The sequence below is a fragment of the Melospiza melodia genome, chromosome 3, assembly GCF_035770615.1.
Source record: "Melospiza melodia melodia isolate bMelMel2 chromosome 3, bMelMel2.pri, whole genome shotgun sequence".
NCBI classification, from domain to species: Eukaryota; Metazoa; Chordata; class Aves; order Passeriformes; family Passerellidae; genus Melospiza; species Melospiza melodia.
This window is the reverse complement of record NC_086196.1, coordinates 60,275,545-60,296,233: the sequence shown is the minus strand read 5'-3', so window position 1 is coordinate 60,296,233 and position 20,689 is coordinate 60,275,545. Positions and strand designations below refer to the sequence as shown.

At 52.9% G+C, this 20,689-nt stretch overlaps 1 protein-coding gene across 3 annotated transcripts in view; it reads right to left on the bottom strand.

The window, feature by feature from the left end:
- Positions 1-2,574: 2,574 nt before the first annotated feature.
- Positions 2,575-20,689, bottom strand: part of TMEM63B (transmembrane protein 63B) — a 48,863-nt gene continuing 30,748 nt past the window's right edge. For 2 of the 3 annotated variants that reach the window (XM_063151963.1, XM_063151964.1), the window contains exons 3-24: positions 20,414-20,493; positions 18,852-18,890; positions 15,274-15,364; positions 14,467-14,504; positions 13,575-13,717; positions 13,253-13,304; positions 12,863-12,971; positions 12,269-12,339; positions 11,394-11,474; positions 11,146-11,269; positions 10,918-11,051; positions 10,638-10,775; positions 10,209-10,362; positions 9,851-9,957; positions 9,005-9,091; positions 7,537-7,602; positions 7,235-7,397; positions 6,957-7,062; positions 6,655-6,822; positions 6,401-6,516; positions 6,097-6,177; positions 2,575-5,079 (exon numbers count right to left, since the gene is read on the bottom strand). In XM_063151963.1, coding sequence (XP_063008033.1) covers positions 4,915-5,079; positions 6,097-6,177; positions 6,401-6,516; positions 6,655-6,822; positions 6,957-7,062; positions 7,235-7,397; positions 7,537-7,602; positions 9,005-9,091; positions 9,851-9,957; positions 10,209-10,362; positions 10,638-10,775; positions 10,918-11,051; positions 11,146-11,269; positions 11,394-11,474; positions 12,269-12,339; positions 12,863-12,971; positions 13,253-13,304; positions 13,575-13,717; positions 14,467-14,504; positions 15,274-15,364; positions 18,852-18,890; positions 20,414-20,493 — 2,313 coding nt within the window. In that variant the 3' untranslated portion in view covers positions 2,575-4,914. The remainder of the gene's footprint in view (positions 5,080-6,096; positions 6,178-6,400; positions 6,517-6,654; positions 6,823-6,956; positions 7,063-7,234; positions 7,398-7,536; positions 7,603-9,004; positions 9,092-9,850; positions 9,958-10,208; positions 10,363-10,637; positions 10,776-10,917; positions 11,052-11,145; positions 11,270-11,393; positions 11,475-12,268; positions 12,340-12,862; positions 12,972-13,252; positions 13,305-13,574; positions 13,718-14,466; positions 14,505-15,273; positions 15,365-18,851; positions 18,891-20,413; positions 20,494-20,689) is intronic. The other variant, XM_063151965.1, reaches the window with a different exon arrangement.

Below are 20,689 nucleotides of genomic sequence, written 5' to 3'. Positions count from 1 at the left end.
CCCAGCCCAGCTCAGTACAGCCCCGCGGAAGGTGGAGTTTCGGCGGGCAGGATGTACGAGCAAAGCCGGGAGGGCAGTGGGAGGGGGAATTAAAGGAGCAGTGACAGTTTACAGACACTGGAGGGGATTATAGATCCAGGCTGGTGGTGAGGTTCTGTCTGCTGTCACCCTCTCCCAGCTCCCAGGGATGGAGGGGTTCCGCCGGGATGGGCGTGCTCCTTCCACCATTGTTCTGAGGAAAGGGTTGGGTCCGCACGGAAACTGAGGCTGGAAGGAAAAGAGGAAGCAACTTTCCTCTAGGAATGGATTTGACGGTGACTGCTCCACACTGCCGGCAGCCCAGCGTGGCTGGGTGAAGCTCTGAACTGCACCTTTGTCCCCAGCATTTACTGACCTTCCAGTGCCACGGCTGAGTACGGTGGTGCCGCCGGATATCCCAGACTGTTGTGTCCCTTCTCCCTTCCCTGTTGCCTGCGGGGACCGTGCCCGCAGCACCTCAGTCAGTGGTCCGGGTGGTCACGGGCATCACCGCTGCCCCGGGCTCCCTGCGTGCCCCGGCTGGCACCCCTACCCCCAGCTGCCCCTGCGTGCCCTCCGTGACTCATGGTGCAGCTATGCTGGGCGGTGCTGTTACCAGCGGGCATGGCCACACAGGGCTTGGCACCCTACGGTGCAGCCCTGTGTAGCTCAACATGGCTTTGGCTGGCATGGCATGGCCCAGCATGGATTGGCACAGCTTGGCCTGGTGTGCCTTAGCCCAGCATATCTGACACGGCCTGGCCTGGCATGAGCAGCTCAGCTCACGCCATCCCAGGACAGAGGCTCTGTAGTGCCATTCTTTGGGTGCCAGGGCTGAACAGGGTGAACCTAAAGGGTGTCACCAGCTCTGGAGATCCCTCTCCTTACCTGTTTGCAGCTGGGCAGGCTGTGCCCATACAGACCCACTGCAGCACTGGCATTGAGCTGTGGGAGCCCAGGCCTCACAAGGCACCTGCTTTCTACCTCACCCCACCTTGCCCCGGGGGTAAATCCTTCCTAAGCAGGGAGCAGGTTGCACATGGGGCCAGGAGCCATGTCCCTTGCCTGAGGGAAGGGCAACCCAGACGTTTAAACCAGCTGTACACGGTCCTGCTGCTGCAGGCACAAAGGACCAGTCCAGTCCTGGCCAGCAGCCACTGGAGCTGCCCTGTCCCTATACAGGGGACTCTGTTACAGGCAGCTTGTTCCGCTTGTTCATCCTAGTGCAGAGGCAGCCTTGGGGTGCCCTGCTCTGGGCTGTTGCAAGGACTGCTCCATCTTTTTCCCAGGCAGGTTTGCCACAGGATGGAAGCATAAGGGGGTCCCTGCATAAGGGGGGCATTATTTAGCTCTGCAGGAACTGCAGGCAGCACTGTGCTTTCAAAGAGCAAGAGGCCTGTCGGGCCAGGGCTTGTTCCTGCTTTGGGTTTGTGCCCATCCTTGTGGCGCTGTTGTCCTGTTCAGCTCCTGCCTTATTACCCTTCAGTGGCCTCCAAAGCTGCTTTCACAGATCCTTCTCCTGGGACAGGAGACAGCTCCTCAATAATCCTGTCAGAAAGGCTGTTCCATGTCCTTCCTCTTATGCTTGGAAGCAGTTTCCCTAAAACATCTGCAAAATCTCTCTGCAATTTCTTTGTTTCCTTCCCTCAAGCTTTCCTTTTTACAGTGATCACTGCAGGGACTTGGCAGCAAGCACAGTTCTTCTTTCCGTCTTCAGTTTTTTGTTCTCTGGCATTGCCTCTGTCCTTTGGCTGTGGGCAGGAGAGTCTTTTGTCCCCTGCTGGTGCTGCACTGGTGGCACACGAAGCCTGATCACAGTGAGGCGGGCATGGAGCTGGGGTCACTCGTCCGTCTCCGGGCAGCCCCCGCCAGGCCTCGCCTCTCCATTGTGCCACCCTCCAAGCAACGGCCACTGTGCGCAGCATAAGGAGCATGGCATGCAGCAGGCTCCTGGGAAGCATGCCAGATCCAGCCTGCACAGGGAGCAGCAGGGAGCATCCTGGGGGCTGGCTGCTTGCTGTCTGTCCCAGCACTCGGGGCACGGCTGACATGTGAGCAGCATCATGTTTTGGGAAAGTGCTGCTCTGTGCTCCAGGGGTTTAGCATGCCCCACAGGCTCCCAAAGGCTGTAGCTGTCCACCCAAACCAGGTGTCCAGGTTCGGAATGGATAGTGCAGGAGAGGCTGTGTAACTTGCTATTGGAACAATGGGGGTGGGCTGACACGTGGCATGAGGCTACCAGTGAAATTCCACTACCACATCATTTCCAAACCATCTTCCTCCATTGCAGCCTTAGTACACACAGCTCCCCGTCTACCTGCTTTTAGCAGCAAAGTCCCTGATGCTTCTGCAAGTCAGAGGGAAAGCCATTCGTGCTGCGAGAGCCTGTGAGCCACGGCTGAGGGGCTGGCAGGAGGGCAGGGCTTGTGTTCACACTACTCCCCACCCCGCCTTCTGCACCACGCATGCTCCTGCAGCCCTGCAGCAGCTGGGGTCCTCTCCTCCCAGGTCCCAGCCCCCAGCCCACTCCACAAAGAAAAGACTGCAAACAATAGCTCCTTTTTTTCCTTTTTTTCTTTTGTACACAAATATATACAGGGTATTATACACATCTCTACACAGACAGTGCCACTCAGAACACACAGCTCTCTGTGGGTAGGGCCCTGCCAGCCACAGAGGCAGCCCTGGAGCACAGCCGTACCTACAGAGACCACGGCACCCCAGCCCACCTCTGGACCAGGAGCAAGGGCAGTAGGTGGGTGTGAGAAGAAGGGAAGCAGGATCAACATCCCCCGTGCCCCAGCCTGCGAGTGGACCGGGAACTCTCAGCTCACATGCTCATTTCATTCCTGGCCGCTACCTGGAAGGGACGGGCGACTCTCACCATGCCTCTTCACACCCATGTGTGCTCCAGCCCCAGCTGAGCCCTGGAAGCTGGTGTGACCTGCCCTCCCCATGCACTGAAGACCCACACCTCTTCTGTTCCATCCACCTTTTCTCCAGGTCTGGGATTCCTATAGAAGTCTTGTAGGAAATGCAGCTATGTCCTCCCTGGAGCAGCCCCCCACCTGCTCTCTGTGGGTCTGGTTCCCTTCCTCTAGGGAAGGCACAGGGGAGAAAAGCCGTAAGATGTGACCACTGTTCCTGGCAGCTGAGGTGGGCAGGGCTGACAGTTCACTTGTTCTGGTCGATTAAAGTGCTTGGAGTCCTGGGCCAGCATGGGTGATTGACAAGGTAAATGACCGTCCCCTTTCACCTGGCCTCTCAGGGTACAGCCCCAGGGAGCTGGTACAGCACCCACGATGACAGGCAAAGGGAGGGTGATAGTGTCCGCAATGAGCACCAAACAGGATGGTGGCAGGGTTTGAGGGAAATAAATATAGCTAAATAGCAGAGGGATTTATTATTTTCCTTTACATTTTACACAAGGGGAGGGGGAAGCAATTGAGGGCAACTGATACTGACCAGAAACAACCTCACAAAATGTCTTTAAACAGGGTCAGTCCTTCCATGTGCCAGGGGCTCCAGTCACCTCTCCCACCCATCCTGTTCCCTGCCTGCCTCTGGGACACAGCTATCAACAGGGAGGGGGCAAGAGCAAGAGGTAGGAGAGGAACAACCCCCCTCTCAGGCTGGGTGGTGGCAGGGGAGCCTACACCAGTCAGGGCAGGTGAAGAAAGTCAGCACAGACTCATGAGGCTTTCATGCTCCTGAAGATGGTGGTCGTGGCTGGAGACAGCTCCTAGGGGCTGCTCTCCCAGGGCTCCCTCCCTCTCTCACCACCTCAGCTGGGGGAAGACCCTGCAGCAGCTCAGGGAAGGAAGCCCACGGGGCCTCATTGCAATGAGGCAGTGCTGATCTAGGCAGGTTGTTGAGGGCCTGTAGCCTGAGACCCTTTCTCCCCTCTCCCTAGCACCCAGGAGACCCCCACACAGCCTCCCCACCCCCAAGCCTGAACCTGCTGTTCAGACATAGGGCAGCAAAAGGGGGGCTGCAGTACCACATGGGGGTCAGGTTGATTTGTTTGAAAGGGGAGTAAAATGTGCAAAGAAAAATGCCACTTTGAATGATGCTGCAAACCCCCGCCTGTGCTCCTGGGAGAGGAGGGAGCAGGACCTGGGGGAGAGGCTGCCTGCGCCTCCTCCTGCTCACGAGAAATGCCCTCAGCACCCCTCATCCTGCAAGGGCCTATCTAGCTCATGTCAACCCAGTGCCCCTTCCCTGGTGTGATGCCACCCTTGACCATGAAGTCAGGGTCAGCGTCACCATCCCTGTGGTGAGGGGGAAGCCTGTCCCCCACCCCTGGGCCTGGACCAGCTCCTGGGATGCCACACCAACTGGATGCTGGAAGCAGTTGAGAAAGGACACAGGCAGGCACAGGGAGAAGGTGCAACAAAAGCCAACCCCACCCTGGGCGGGGTTTCCAATAAACTGACTGAAATTTTTCATTCATCACCTTCCTGGAAATCTAATAAATTATTAGTGTTTCTCACCAGAAAGACAGGGGATACAGTTGCCTGCTCAGAAGACCCCAAATGTTCCCCTTATGCCCCTTCCCACAAAGCACCCAGCTTTCCTCCTCCCTGCAGGTCCAGGGCAGCACCGCCGGGGTTATGGCCCCCTCCTCCCCAGCCTCTGGGAGTCTGGGATCCAGGGATGCATTGAAGAAGGTAGCTAGTAAAGAGCATGCCTGCCGAGCAGCCGGGCTGGCGCAGGGGAGGAGGGGCAGGGAGATGGAGAGCTTGCAGCAGGGCCCCTGCCCTCACTGAAGGCAGCAGCCCTGGGGGCGGGAGGGTGAGGGCAGCAGCCAGCACCCTCAGGTGCTTCTTCCCAGGTCTCCGTGCGCACAGCCTGCCCTGCTCCTGGGCCTCCTTCCCCTCCCGCCCTTTGAGGTCCCTACTGGTGGATCTCATTCTCTATCAGGCTGTCCTCACACGACTGGAAATCTGTGTCATTCATGCCGTCTGCGTTGATGAGCTCCTCATCCTGCGATCCCTGCTCCTCCGACTCTGTAACTTCGCCCTCCGGCGAGGAGTCCTGCAGCACTTGGGCGATGTACTTCTGTCAGGGGCAGGCAAGGGGCAGGGAGAGAGCAGAAACACACCTGAGTCCAGGGAACTTCTCCAGGAAGCAGAGCACACCACACTAAGCACCATGCATGAGGCTGAGCGTGGGGATTTGCTGGGAGGGCAAGGAAGAGTCTAGACTCTATGGAATATACCAGGAGTGAGGCTTGGCCCTGAAACACTGGATGTGTTTCAATCCCCAGCAGCCTGGGACAGGCCATCTGGGCTAGGAAAGAATGTGGCTTCTCAGGCTCTTTGGAGCCGTTGTGAACTGGAAGACTGCACTTCCTTTTTTGCTAGCAGATGTGTCTTAAAGCTCTGCCTGCCTCTTATAAGGATTCTCCTTTTGGCAAAATGTTGCTGCTCTTAGCTGTCTGGAGCCTAGGAGGGAGCCTGGATTACATGTGCACACCCCAGCCCTGCTCTCCTGAGGAAGCAGGAGGCTCTGCTTTACCTCATTTCTGCAGCCCTGCATAGATCCCCACTACAAAAACCTTGTGAAAGGAAGCAGTCGGAGTGAGACAGTTGAGCCAAGGTGAAGTTCCAAAAACCGACTCTGGGGGTCTCAGAATATTGGACAGGGGAGAGAAGAGTCCCCAAAGCACTTCCATGGCCTTCAAGGCAATGTCCACAGAGATGCCTTTGTGTTGGCACTAGGACAAACCTGGTGGGTGACAGCTTCTGCTGGCGTGCAAGCGTGCAAAGATGCAGAATGAGAAGGGAGACTGACCCGGCTGGATTCACCGTCCCAGCCGAAAGAGAGACGGAAAGTAAATGCACAGCATCTGAGGAGCAGCGGGAAAGAGGTGTGTGTGTGGGGGTTACACGTCACCGAGAGCAGGTGAGGGGCACAGTGCCCAGCAGTTGCCTCCCACCCTCACTGGGAGGATCCAGGTGCTGACTCAGAAAAATGAAAAGTGAGGAGTGAGGTACTCAGACAGGGAGTTACCTCCCCCTTTCCAAACAGAGGCAAGGAGTGTGCCAGGGCACAGAGGTGGGGATAGTGACTCACAGCTGATTTGGGAGCCGGCAGATTAGTGGCAGGTCTCCCATTCTGCCTATTGTCTATGGCATCCACTTCTGTGTGGTCAATCTGGAGAGAAAAGGAGAAATTGAGAATGCCAGGGCAACATACTTGCTGTCCCACCTCAGCAATATACAGGCAGCAGAGACAGCCTAAGGACTGTCCCCTCTGTGAAGTCAGGGTTGACAGGCTCTGCCAAAGAGCAGGCTGGGACCCCTCAGAGCCCCTGCTGCTACGTGGTTGAGTTGTGCTACCAAGGAGGAGGGTCCTGCACCCAGCCATTCTGCCTCACCTTGTAGTTGTGAGCGCTGAGGTATTTGAAGTGCCCAAAGCAGACATGACACAGGCAGATCACAATGGTGATCACGAGGACCACAAAGGTGAACATGGAAGTGGGGGCCAGGAACCCTGGGGCAAAGGAAAACCAATGTCAGTGTCAAAAGGATTGTGACCATGCTCTGCGGCTGGAGGCTGCCAGGATCAGAGCCTGGCCAGGGAAGTGGCTCAGTAGGAGGCTAAGGGTTGGCATCCCAGCCCAGTGCTCACCTGCACGCACTGTGGAGAAGAAGAGAAGCCAGAAGAGGCAGAGGATAGGGGCTGCCACTACCTGATTTACAGCCCCTGAATGGATCTTCTTGTCCAGCTTGGCAGGCAGGTAAGCATAATACAGGTTGTACCGGTCCACCAGGTGCTTCAGCAGCATGTACATGAGCCCTGGGAGAAGGAGAAGAAAGCCAGACAAGTGGGGCATCAGCCTCTTTGCTAGACTGAGAGGAAATATCTCTCCCACATCAGCCTTCTTGCTTACCCTCCATCTCTGGCACCGGGGGCAGAGGGGTATGGCTTACCAAAAGGGACGATGATGGGGCAGGTGATGCTGTATGTCATGACTACAGTGAAGACACACATCATCCAGGCGTAAGCAGCCCCAAACTGGAACTCGTAGGCCTGGTGCTGCGGGAGGGAACGGAGACCCATCAGCAGGAGGACCCTGAGAGCTGAGTGGGTATTTGCAACACACCCAGCTCTATGCACAGCACTGGGCAAGCCCCATCCATCAGGGCCCCACTGCAGCACTCCCCTCCCTGGGTGCAGGCACACCCCATCCCTCAGCCCCGCTACATACGCGTTTGACGTTCCTCCGCTCGGCCGCCGAGCGGGCCAGGCAGAGTCGGATCATGTACATGAGCAAACCGGGGATGCGCAGCAGGTCCATGGCGTTCCCGATGAAGGCGGAGGCGATAACATAGTTGACAAAGAAAGCCCCATTGTCTGGCAGGAACACACACCTGGGGAGATGCAGCAAGAGCAGGCTGCAAGGGGTGCTCCCTCCTTGCAGGGCAGCAGCTGGGAGTCCCCCTAACCTCTGGATGCCAACAAGAACCTCCTCCCATTGTAAACAAAGCCTTTCTGCTCAACGCCACTTACTCAAATCGTACGGCAGCTTCAGCAAGGAATTTTTTGTCGAACAACCAGCGGAAAAATACATCCAAGCTGTGGAGGAAGAGGGCAAGAAGAAAAGATGAACCATCAGAAGCAGCAACAGACAGAAATGCACATATGTAGAAGCTGCTCTAGAAGATTCAAAGCTCTGACCATAGACTGTGTTGTTCCCTGTGGAGTGTGTCACCAGCAATTATGTAAACTGGACATTAGAAAAAAATAAAACTAAACAAAACAACACAACATCAAAAAGGGATTTAAAGCTTCCTATTCATGTATGTTTTTATCCCTTTACTCTAATCCTATAAATATTTCTCCTCTCTCCTCTGTGTGGGTGCAACATCCACATAAGGAACAGATGACTGACTCTACAGAAGAAATTGGTTACATACAAGGTACCCTCCAACAAGAGATTTAAAGAAATCCCTTAGAAGAAACAAATCCCATTTTTCTCAATTTTGTTTTTCAATATAAAACTATCCAATCTTTTGACACTGGTGGAGTGCAGAGCTCAACAGGCAACAGCAGAGGGACTGACTCCTCAGAAGGAAGCGTGGTCTCTTTTGTGGTCAAAATGCAAACACTCTGAGACCATTCACCTGCCCAAGATGCAAGTTTACATGCAAGAAGAATTTATTAATCTGTGTTGCAAACATGTAGTCACTATAGTCACCCAGTGGGATGAAGGACTATTCTTCTGCCACTATCAGATGGTTTGTCTTATTCTCAGGATTTGTCTGACATCACCACTGAGAGGGTGTATCTCAAATATGGAATTTAGGTGGGATCTTAAAGATCCCTGACCCCACAATGTGTAAAGAATGAGCAAGCACAGTTAGAGTTCCCTGCCCCCCACCCACTCCCCCGTTTTTTTCTTTCTCACACTGTTCTCCTACTTGGCCCCTGTTCAGCGCTAGAGCCCACCACAATGGCTGGCAGGTGATGCATCAGTATTTCCTACAGAACAATATTTAAAGTGCAGGAAGATTTGAAGCATACACCCAAAGAGATGAGCACTTCTGTACCAAACTATCCCACCCAGCCAAGCAGCATAACCTATTCAAGTTCTGGCTTAAAGGAGGAATTCACTAGTTTTGTGCAAAATTTGGACTGCGCGCTGAGGACAGAGGTGGAGAATGCCTCCTTCACCAGCAGATGTCAAGCAGACTTTTCACACCTACTCATCCACCATGCCAAATTTTGCTGCATTATTTGTAACATCATGGCACATGTCAATCTGCAGATTGAGTCAGTAAAGTCCTAGAGATCCAGTCATGTATGGTCTGGCCTGCTCTCCCTCAACTCACATTAAATACCAGTCGCCCAATGGGATGGTGGCCAGAGCACGAGTGCAGTGAGGAAAGGATGTTGTAAAAAGAAAAGGACAATCAGGCGTGCACCTCAACCCTCCCTGTGCTCCATAACTTTGTACTTGCCTTCCCACAACTCCTACCTGCTCAGGCCCAGAGATGGTAGCAGCAAGACCATGAAGATGAGGAAGGTGTAACACTTGTGCATGGTTGTCCTATTCTCTCCAGACCTGAGGACAGAGAAGCTGTTAAACTTTCACCCCACCAGACACCATTAGAAACTGTGCTTCCAATGGCTTTCCATCAGTAAGCAGTTCCCAATGTCTAATCTAAATCCCATCCTGTCCCTTCCTAGCACACATCCCCTTTTCCTCCAGCATATTTGATATCCGTTATCAGGTCTCCATTCCTTTCCCCTTGTCTCACAGGTTCTGCAATCATCTTCCCTGACCTGTAATCCTGAGAGCTGATGACACCCTCCCCCACCAGTCCCTGCAACATAGACCAGAAAACAAAAGTTACATTGAGTGTCCTGCAGGGAACGTGTCTCACAAGCAGCAAGCTTCTAGTGCTCTTCACTTCAAGTGCCTTCTCTGTGACCAGAAACCAGAGCAGCTAAAATGATTTTCCCTTGGAATTGCTACATCTTACACATACAGGCACACCACCCCTGCCTGGCTCACCTGAGCCAAGACTTCCCTTGCTACTTGCATTTCTCATAGTGACCAGCCCCAACTCCTCCCAGCTTTCTTCTTCTTGTAGACCTGTCAAGCTCTGCTCAGACAACCATGCTGCACAACAGCAGCTAAAGACTGGCAGGACAACTGTCCACAGCAGTCCCCAGGTGCCAAAAGGTGCAACATAACACCATGCTGGAGTGGAAGACAGAAGTTCAAGCAAAAGATCCATCCTATAGCTTATGTAGTCAGAAGCGTCTAGCAGCCAATCAGCACACTAAGAAGGTAAGAACAGGTGCTGGCTGTCCTTACCTGGTCCAGTGTGCTTCGAAGAAGGCAGAGTAGTATACAATGGTGGGCAGAAGAGCAGAGAAGCACCACAGCAGCAGGGTGGGGAAAAACTGGGTGATGATTGGGTTCTGCAACAAGGCAGAGAAGAAATCACATGTTACATGGTGAACCAGCTCTTGTGCCAGGCAAAGGTACAGTTGCCTCTGCTGATGCCAAGGCCCCAGCACTGTGACTGCCACTGCACCCTGTCCAGGCTCAGCACTTCCCTCATGTCAGGTTGACAGGACCATTTTTCTCCCTATCCCCAGCTTTGCAGGGGATGTTGTGCCTTGGGGTGGTTCCTGGTTACCCACCCTGCACCTGTCTCCAAAGTCCTTACATTGAGGTACTCCACGGGCTTGGTTACATTGAACTTGTCCATAGTGGTGATGATGATAGCAGGAGTGGTGAGAAAGAAGAGAAGGATGAAGAGGACCACATTAATCACAAAGCAGCGGATCCACCATATAAAGCCCCGGATGGAGAGGTGTTCCCTGAGAGGGAGAAAGAGGACATCAGAATGGCTGCACAGGGCAGAATACCAGGTGTGAGGCTTTGCATGCGCACCACAGCCCAGCCTGGTGAACAGCACTTGGGGTGCCAGCCCAAGGCGTTCTCCCTCCCAGTGAGATCAGACCTCTAGCTCAGCCAGGCTGGGCTTCAGCAAGAACAACTCACTCAGCTCCTGGAGGAGCAGACGGAGAGGGACAAAGGGAGGGTGCTCCCCTTTCCCACTGGCAGGGCCACTGAACCCTACAGAGCTGCTCACCAGTAGATGTTCTGTGGGTCAGGAGCGTAACTGACAGTCCAGCTGGAGACATGGAGGGACTCACTGCAGGAGGAGGCTTTGGGCTCCCCACGGCACGCGCAGCCCTGGCACTTACAAGCATTGAAATCTTTGAGGATTCTAGACAAGAGAAAGAGGGACAGGCTGACACAAAAGGCTGGCAGGCACAAGCTGAGGGGATGCCTTAGTGCTGCTGTTCTGATTTAAAGCAAAGGCTGGGACAAGTCACCTTCTCGGGGAGGGCGGGACCATCTGCACTCACATGGCTGTGATGGTCTCATTGTGGAAGGTGACAAAGGCCATCCCCAGAGGCTTTTCATTAACCTTCTCCTTCTCCCGCTTGTAGTCATCTTTGAGCTTCTCCTCCAGCTTGGTATAATACTCGATAGCCTCCACCTGAGCAGGAGGACAGAGGTCAGAGGAGAGATGATGTGGGGACCCAAGCCACGGGACACCCAACTTCTGCCCAACACCTCTAGCACTACCCTACCTCCTCACAGCCCCTGATGGCACAGCAGCACAGGTGGCCACAGGGCTTGGGGTTGATCATGGATGGGGTGTTGTCCTTGCTCTGCAGGTTGGTGAAGTAGATTCGTCCACGCTCAGCTTTCTTCCTGAAACACGAGAGCGGAAGAGAAAAAAGAAAGAGGGTGACTCATAAAAGCTCTGTGGCACCAGACTTGAGGGGGTATCAGGAACATCAGCCCACTCTGCCTTTTCTCCAAAAATAGAGATTACCTCTCTGCATCAAGGAACATCAGCCGGGCAACATCATAGCAGGGACGGGCCTCCAGGACAGTGCAATTGGCATAGGCCTCCCTGTGGGTGAGAAACATCAGTTCATCACAGCTGGCACCACAGGTACCCCTCAAGCAAACTCCAAGTGGTCAAGACTTCTCTCTGGCCCTGAGAAGAGTGTCCTGGGCTGAGCATAGTGATGCATACCACGAGTTTGCAGGGGAGCCTGCACACTGTCCCTTACAGCTGACTTAAAACACAGGGCAAATGCTACATCCCTAAGGCTTTGGAACAAGGAGCCTTTCTGGACTTCTGCCCTATAGCAGCTAGGAGTCTCTCTGACCCCACCCTCCCCCCTCTGCCTTCACAGGCTTGTGGTCAGAAAGTGGCAGAAGGGTTCCCAAAGGGTACAAAGCATTTCTTTTCCACCATGGTGCTTCTAAACATGGTCCTGACTGTGAGGTTCTGACAGAAGAGGAATTAAATTTTATTGTTAAACAGACATACTTTCTACAAGGACTGTGATCAGGGCAGCAGCACAACATCCTACAGTCACCGCTTCAGCACCTCCTGCCTCTATCTCATCTGTGAACTTAACTACAACTCAAGACATGCCCTGTCCATTGCTTACCACAATGACCCCCTATGGCTCTGCAAGAGATGGCTGAGCCTTTCCCAAGGCACAAAACAAAGGATACTTCAAATTCCAATAAGAAGCAGAAAAATAACAGTGAGCGACCCAAAATAAAGGTATTCACTGATTTTGCTTAGCTCTCTGCTCTCAATGTATTTTTGCCATTCCAGATAACACTAGTACTACCCTAATAAAAACATCCCAATTACAGAACAGTCTTTAGAGACACAGTGAGACTTACTCAAAATGCTTCTTGATCTTCTCTGGCTCAGCATATTTTGAGATCCCATTGATGAACAGAGTTCGCTTAACCTGGAAAGAAGAGAGGAAGGAGAGGACAGGTAGGTGTGGATGGTGTAAAAGACCACATTGCAGCAAGACCCCCTCCCAAGACCTGTGTCAGTGATGAAAAAGGGTGGCTCCATCAATTCTAGCTACCAGGGCTCCTCTTCTCCTGTGCTTCTGCTGGTTGTAGTAATTCTGCACTCAGATGCACTGCAGATTGACAGGCTAGGGACTTACACAGCAGATGCCTGAACACAAATACAGCTACCCTTCAGAAATGAAGAAGGTAGAAGCTGGAACAACCCCTAAGGAAGAATGGGGTCCTTCCACATGTTTACCCAGTGCAGGCCTCTCCAGTTTCCCCATAGGCAGTCATAGCTGCTGCTCTGGAGGTGATCTGCCTTTGGCCAGGCAGAATAAAATCAGCCAAAACATGACAACACTAAAATTGCTGTGGAAATTGAGATGCTCAGCATTGTCTCCAAGGCTACCTGACTTGACCACAGGGCATGGGAAAACGTGTCTGGGAGAGTGGCCAGATCCTGCTCACCAAGTCATCCTCTTTGTAGCGCATCTTGGAAGTGTGCCGGCGCATGCTGTACACAGTCAGCAGCAGGTACAGGAAAGCAAAGGTGGTGTGCAGCCACAGCAGGTTATTCCTGTCACAAGGGAGACCACAAAGGTCACTGCAAGGTTGTCACTACAAGTCTGTGTCTGGCTGATCAGGCCCTGAAAGTACTGGGGGCTTGAGTGTATTCAGCATAGCACACAGATGCCCTACAACCAAATTCCAGGAGCTCAGCCTGGGAATTGGAGCAGGGACAGTAGCCTCACAGCAAGGGCAGAAATACAACCTTAAATGAGATTAGGCTCTGCAGCAAATGAACATTTATGCCCCTTGAGGGCCTCAATTACCCATCCCAGCCCTGCCCAAACATACCCAGACTTCAGGTTAGCGATAGTTGTCCTCCCAAAACTGTAGGCATTGTTTTCTAGAGAGAAAGAGGCAGACACAAATGTGTTCAGTTATACTGAGTGGGACAGAGCATCACTAGAGTGAGCTACAGCAAGAGTATCACCTGCAGAATTCCTAAAAACCCAAGTTACACAGGATGATCCTGTGGATGCACTACAGTCAAAGTGAGACAGCAGTTAGGGTTTGTCTGTGTTAGTCCTGTCCTGCCCTCCACTGCTACCCAATGGTCTGGAGCATGGTGTTGAGAGCAGATGCCCCAGCCTGGCCAAAAGCTCCTCGTTCTCACCTAGCAGGTCCCCTGAGAAGTTGACTGGTAAGACGATGCCCACGGAAAGCACACCCACGACCACCAGCAGCCCAATGATGTGCCTCTGGAAGGACAGGTAGTGCACTGCATCCACCCCGCATTTGTCCCGGATCTCATCATCCCTGCCAAGGAGAGAACAGCTGTCAGACAATTTTCTACATTTCCTCAAGTGCTGGGGAAAATTACAGGGCTCCAGCTGCCCTCCTGATCTGAACACACACAGCACCCCTTGTTCTGCCCTACAGAGCTGTAGCCAGACTCTGGATTTGGGAGCCCAGCACAGCCTTGAAGCAGCCTGGGCAGAAACCTGCCTGTGCAATGATTACCCAGCCCTGCACTCCATGGCCCTGCTTTCTGTCCCTCAGGAGAGGCAACTGGACACCTTATACCCCTCCAGGTGAGCCTTGCCTTCCCTGCTAAGATACAAATGCTGATGCTGTCCCACAGCATTCTGAACAGAAGTGCTTGGGAGACTACTCCTGTGTTTCATCAAGCTGAGGGAGTCTTCCTGCATTCTCCTCATAGCCATCCCTGAGACAGCAGAGCCTCTAGCAAGAGTGTCAGGGTGATGAGTTTCTTTGCAGAGCGGGGACAGTTTCTGAGATGGGACTGAGGTAGGGCAGCCATGGGCCTGGGTTCTCTCCTCTGTCACAGACTCACTCTGTGACCTTATTTTGGCTTTAGGACTCCTCACATAGTCCTGTCTTTGCTTGTCCTCTCCAGAGGACAAATTTCACTTGTGCTCTTCAGAGAGGGGGCTGCAGCAAGGGCAGTGATTTCATGAAGCTGGTACTGCACTGGGTGTCCCAACAACTCTGCACTGCCCCTCCTTCCCCATGTGGGTCCCCCACATAGGTCCTGGGGCACTCACTTTATCCTGAAGATGGCTGTCAGCCAGGAGCAGAAACCCTGTGCAAAAAGAAAACAGGACAGTTTCACTACACTCTGTGTTCCTTTATCCCAGCTCCCTCCTTCAAAGGTCCCAGGGACCAGGCTGGTGTCCTTGCACCTCCACTTACTTGGCTTGGGAGGGGGTATTGGGGGCAGACTACAAGCACCCAGATGTGCAGAGCCACAGAAGGGCCAAGGTGAAGGAGGTGACAGTGCTACTTCATGAAGCACAACACAGGTTGGACTCTGCTGTGTGGCTTTCCCCTACCAACTGGTAGCCCTACCTTCAAGGCAACCCATGGGCTCCTGGCTACCATGGAACACCCAGAAAATTTAGCATACAGGTACTTCAGCTATCATGCTGGACAAGAGAAACTCTGTAAGGACTGGGAAGGTAGGCTGGGCCAAGGCAGTGCTCCTCAAAGGACACCTGGGGGAGCTTCATCCCCCCTCCATCACACCCATTATCCTCCCCTTGAGCAAGGAAAAACCCAGTAGAGAAAGATGCCAGCGTGAGGAAGAGCTGGCAAGTAAGTATTGCTTGTAATGCTGAGATTATAGGCTGGACAGATGTCTGTTAAGCCACAGTGATCTAGAGCCTATTTATTGAAGCACGTGTTTAAGAGCTGCATAGTTTCTTGAGCTCTATACCACACTCACACAACAAGATGTGGGACTTAAGGCCCAGGAACAGGCAAAGTGTTTCTCCTGAAGAGCCCTTGGTTGAGCCAAACTGTGGGTGCCTGGCCCCCCAAAGGCAAAGCGTTTGACTCTTGTGGCTACTCACGTTGTCCCTCTGGTCGAAGTCCACAGAGCTGGAGACGGAGGTGAGGCGCTCGTAGCGGTCATGGTTGTCAGAATGCAGGGCGGAGGCTACGCTAAAATGACAAGTGGGAGGTGAGGGAGAAAGTTAGGAGATGTGAAGAGGCAGCCTGGCCAGGAACCACGAGCACCCAGGAGACGAGAGGTTAATTCAGGTCAGTTTGCACCCGGCGAGATGGAGAGAGGTAAGATCAGAGGTAGCAGTAAAGAGAGAACCCTCCTCAGATGGCATGCTGAGCCAGGCAAAGCCCATGGGCTTAGCCCATGGATGCTACTTGTTAGGCACCTTCTGAAAGGCACCCAATGCTATGTGGCAGTCCCTGCAAGGAGAGGCTGGCAGAGGCTGCCACAGAGGAAGAGGTGAGGTCTTTTTAGCACAGGGTTTAGAGAGCAGAAAGGAAGTGAGAACTGGAGGCTGCCACAGCCCTTCTGGCTCTGGCATAGCTGGAGACGCACTGGGAGCAGCCCCTGTCCTGGAGGACCTCACTCATCTTCAGGAAGTGGAAGGAAGGAGTCTGGTGGGCTGCATCCTGCTACACCACTCCTCCTCACCCTTAGTGCTTCAGTGCAGGAGGAAAAATTCAGCTGCCTGAAGGCAGGCTCAGTGCAACCTGCTTCCCAGCCTCAGCTGAGCCTCCAGCCTGGAAATCCCTTGAGCAGGACAGACAGCTAGAACTGAATGTCTCCATGCTAAAGTACAGAAAAGCAAAAGGGGTGAATATCACAAAACTGCTTTACTCCAGCTAGAGGCAGGGACCTAGATGAAGAACCCTCAGCAGAAGCATCCAACAGCTCCCACTATAAACAGAGGCAGAGGGCAGCTAGAAAAGGAGGCAAGAGAAGGCCCAGAGATCTAAATTAAATAGCACTTGCAAGGTGACAACTGCAGGCTGGGATCTCGGAGGTGCAAGAAGAGACACGACTGATCTGAAGGCTAGAAACAAATGGGAAAAAACCAAATGAAAATATGGCCTCCCTTCAGTCAGTACAGGCTCAAGGAGGGTAAGATGGGCAAGAACACAGAGAAACAGCTGCTGAGAGACAAGTGCTAGAGAGGAGGTGGATGACACTATGGGAAGGAGAACAAGTAGAGATCCTCATGAGCATTTGGAAGGAAAGTGGATGAGACACGTGGCCTCTCTTAGAGCAGAGTAGCACCTGCTGAGTCTCCAGTTCCTAGCTGGAAGTAACAGAGACAGGGGAAAGGAGATTAGCTGAAGGTCAGGGGACTACTGCAGATTAGACAGTGGTGTGCAGCCTTACCACAGCACAGCCCCACAGTCTGCTCTGCTGGAGGGACAGAGACAGCTTTGACCCAGCTCCCAAGCCTTCAGCTCTTTATAATCACAGAGGCCTTGCAGCTGGGCACAGGGAGCAAGGGTGAATTTCTGCTGAAGAGAAATTTCTGTCCTGGGAAAAGCCCAGCATGCTGACACCATAAGCATTTAGACAACCAGGATACCTCAGCTCTGTGCAGAGGGATGCAGTGACAATAAACAAGATGACCTGAAGTGTTTAGAAGACAGAGGATGCAAAACCTTGCCAAAGATGGAAAGCTGAATAGGGAGCTCCAACAGCAGGTGCACCAGGATGGAGACATTTTAAAGCAAAGCACTGACAGTGCAAGTGGGTGAAAGCAAGATTTCCCCAAATTAAGACTAAGGTGGGATCCTGCATGATGCAGGTTTGGTGCAGGCCCTGCCAGAAAAGGAGTAATACAGGATCTGAGGCACAGCTAGCCTCAGGCTGATGGAATCACAGGCTCCAAGAGAGCAGGCCAGGCATGCTGTGGAAAGGGCTTGCTGGGGTGTGAAGCTGGAGGTGGTTGCATGGGAGCAAGCCCCACAGGGCTCTGTGATCACTTCCCTCATACACAGAGGTGCAACTGGGTTGCTATGATCTCCCAGGGCAGACTGAGTTGCCACTTGAGACTGTTAATGGCTACTGCAAGCTCTGACAAGTCACAGGACAAGGGCACTTGCTGGTTCTAAGGGAAAGGGAACTCATCAGAGGAGGATGCCCTCTCCCACAAAGAGCAGTGTTGTACACTCAGGGGCTGGGAGCACCAGGTGACACATAAGTGTTCCTAACCCATCACCTGTCACTGCACTCCCCAGCACAGAACAGCTGGGATGGCAATGTGCCATTGGCCTTGAAAGAGCACAGAGAGAATGAGACTTCCTTACTGAGTTCTGTAGGTTTTTGGAGGCTTCTGGCTGCTAACACTGTCCCAGCTCATGCAGTAGCTTTAGGGGTGGTGTGTGTGGTGTGTATGGAGCAGATGGCTCCACCAAGCTCAAATGAAAAACAGGAAGAGGAAGAAGTGGCCCCCTGGAGAGAGACAAGCATAAATGTGAGGATAAATGAAGTGGCTCCCTAAAAAGTCCTCAGAGCATGATGGCTCTACTACCTCTGCCTTACTCCCCCCACAAGATGTTAGCAGTGAAAAGTTTCCAGACACACCTGAAGCAGGGCCAACCACTAGTGGAGCAGTCAAGCACGAGCAAGAGGTCCCCTCTGTGCCATGTACCACAGTGACCACTAGTTCTGTTTTAACAACTTCAACTGCTCTTCTCCCAAGGACAAGGATCAGCTGCAAAAATCAGGCAGATTCTTGTACCCCTTTAAGGCAGTAGCAGGCCCCTGCTTTGCAAGTGGGAAAAGGAGGCTGCAGCTTGCTGCCCTGGCCTCAGACACAAATCAGTGTGGCTGGAGTGACCATGGCAGGCTGTGCACTGCCAGCTGATCATCCTCTCTGCAGCACATACCACCCAACCAGTCAGCAAGGCACAGGCAATGGTCTTTTCTTGGGCACAAAAGCAGAAAGAAAGAGATAAGAACAGGGAGGACAGTCCATGGCAGGGCTTAATGGGCATCACCAGGCCAAGGTGACAAAGGATGCTTCCAGCAGCACTGAGGCAAAAGGTTTCTTCCAGCAAGGAAGAGAGAAAATCAAGGGTGCTTCCTTGCTGGGTGTGGGTTTAGGTGGCAAGGGACAAGGGCCAAAGGTTGCCTTGGTGCCAGCAGCCTCGCAGATAAAAAGGAAAGGCAGTACACTTGCCAGATCCTCTTTGTGCATCTGCCTACCTTTGCAGATGGTGAGGGAACAGCTCTTGTGGCAACCTGGCACAAGAAGGACCAGGCAAAGTAGCCTCCCCTGCACCTGGGTGACCTGAGTGTACTATGGGCTCAGACAAGCAAGTTTGCTTACTTCCATCATAAGGCAGGATATCTGGACACAAGCAGATAGAGCAGGGCATGTGATACAGCACCCTCTGCCCAAGGACTGAGAGCTCCTTGGCACTGCTGCTCTCAAGGAGCATTTAAGGGCTGCTAGGGGAAAACCAGGGTGCATTCAGCTGTGGTAGTGGATGACACAAAGGGGAGGGAAAGAAGAGCACAAATCCACCGAGAGACACAAATTCATGCTCAAACTCCCAGCCACTTAGATTAGTTCAGAAGCAAGATAGCTGCAAGAAAAAAGGAGAGAGAGGTTGTGAGCAAGGAAGAGAGAAGAGATGAGACCCTGAAAAAACAACATACTATTCCCGCTCCTCTCTTTCCGTCTCCCAGCGTCGGCGCCTGGGGGCACAGAAACAGAAAGGGACAGGTTACAACCATGGGAGTAGGTGCTGAGTTCTCCTCTTTTGCAGGGAACTATGCATCCAACATGGCTCCCCATCATCCTGAAGGAAAGAAACCTTCCAATGGTCAGGCTGGAGAAGACCTTCCTTCCAGAGCCCAGCAACACCTCAAGTTACAGCATAACTGTACTTAACTGGAATAACCCCTGGTCCAGGGGCAGAATGCTTTGCTGCCAGCTGATGGGAAGCTGGCTTCACTGGGAAGGTGACCTGGCTTCAGACGATGGAGATTGCAGGGAGCTCCTGGGTGACGGGGAGTAGGACAGACTGTAGGGACTGCCTGGCTGCCATCTGAGTTCCCCTTCCATAGATCTCCTCCCCACCCAGGCAATAAACACACATGCATTCCCCTCCTGAAAATCTCATCCTATCCCATGGATGAGCCAAGCAGCATGGGCTCCTTCCTGCAACTGTAGTCTCACTGATCGACAGCAACTCTGTCCCTCTCCTTGTGCTCACCAGCGCTTCCTCTCCAAACAGCTGGCACCCCTCTGCATTTCTGCCTACCGCCACTGCTGGCACTCCCTTGCACCCAAGGTGCTCAAGCATTGCCTCAGAAAATCCAGCCCTCCCTCCCCACCAGAGGACAGAGCTATGCAGTTCCCATGGCTCCCTGCCAGCATCTGGATCCATACTGCTTAACCCTGCTGCCCTCTCCCTATTGAAGTCTCCTATGATTATTCCTTCTCCTTGTTTCCCTTCCACTACCTCTGTACAGTTGATTTCCCCAGCCAGACCAGGAAATGATGGGCAGAGGAGCCACAGAGACCCAGCTGCTTACCTAATCTTATCCAGGTTCACCTATTTAAACTAGCAGAATTCCTGGTTTGATGCTGGAAAAAAACCAACTCTTTCCACTGCTGTGCAGGGAATGCTCCCTCTGCTGTAGAGCTGCTATCCCCAATGGGCCCCGGCTTTTGCTGATGGACACTGTAGCTCACAAATGCATTGGGCAGGAAGGATCCACACCCAGACCAATTAATCAGCATTTGGGATGAGAGCTAAGCTGGCATCAGCACAGCAGTACCACACCTGGAAAAGCAGCATACTACTGTCAAGTGCTCTTAACAAGAATTGCATCCAGCAGAGTCACAAAGACACCTCAGAGGGTTAACAAAGCCTTTACTGTGGCAGCCCTCACCCTTCCTGTGATCCCTTGTTCCTCTCCTCCCTCCATCTGCTGTTCCTCTGTAAGGGTCCCTGCATCTCTCTGTCACTGAAGGGACCATAAGTGATATGGAGCCAGTGGGGACCACTCCGTGTGTTGGGAGAACGATGCTGTAACAAAAAAGCCAGTAAGTGGAGATTTCTTCCTATTCCTGGAGCTTGGGGGATGCAACTGGAACATTTGCCTCTCCTCTCCAGCAGCTCAGGCACACAAAATGGGATTTATCTCTTCTGCCTCACAGCAAGGAGGGCTACTACTCATATCTTATTCCCTTGCCACTCTCCCTTGCTTACCTGTCAGCATCAGTCACCAGGGCCAGGCGTCCATAGTCCCAAGCAACTTTACGCAAAATTGAAAAGACAAACAACAGTAGCTGAAAGAGACCAAAAGAGAAGCTGTGAGAAAAGGCATTGTCCAACTCTGTCCTTGTGCTCTGCATGCAGAGCCACAGGAACAAGGAGGGTAGGAAGGGACAGAGTCCTCAGTTAGGAGCACAAGTTCCCCAGGACTGTTAAATCAGCTTATCTGGATAGGTGTGGGAGACAGAGGTCCAGGATGCAACACACAAT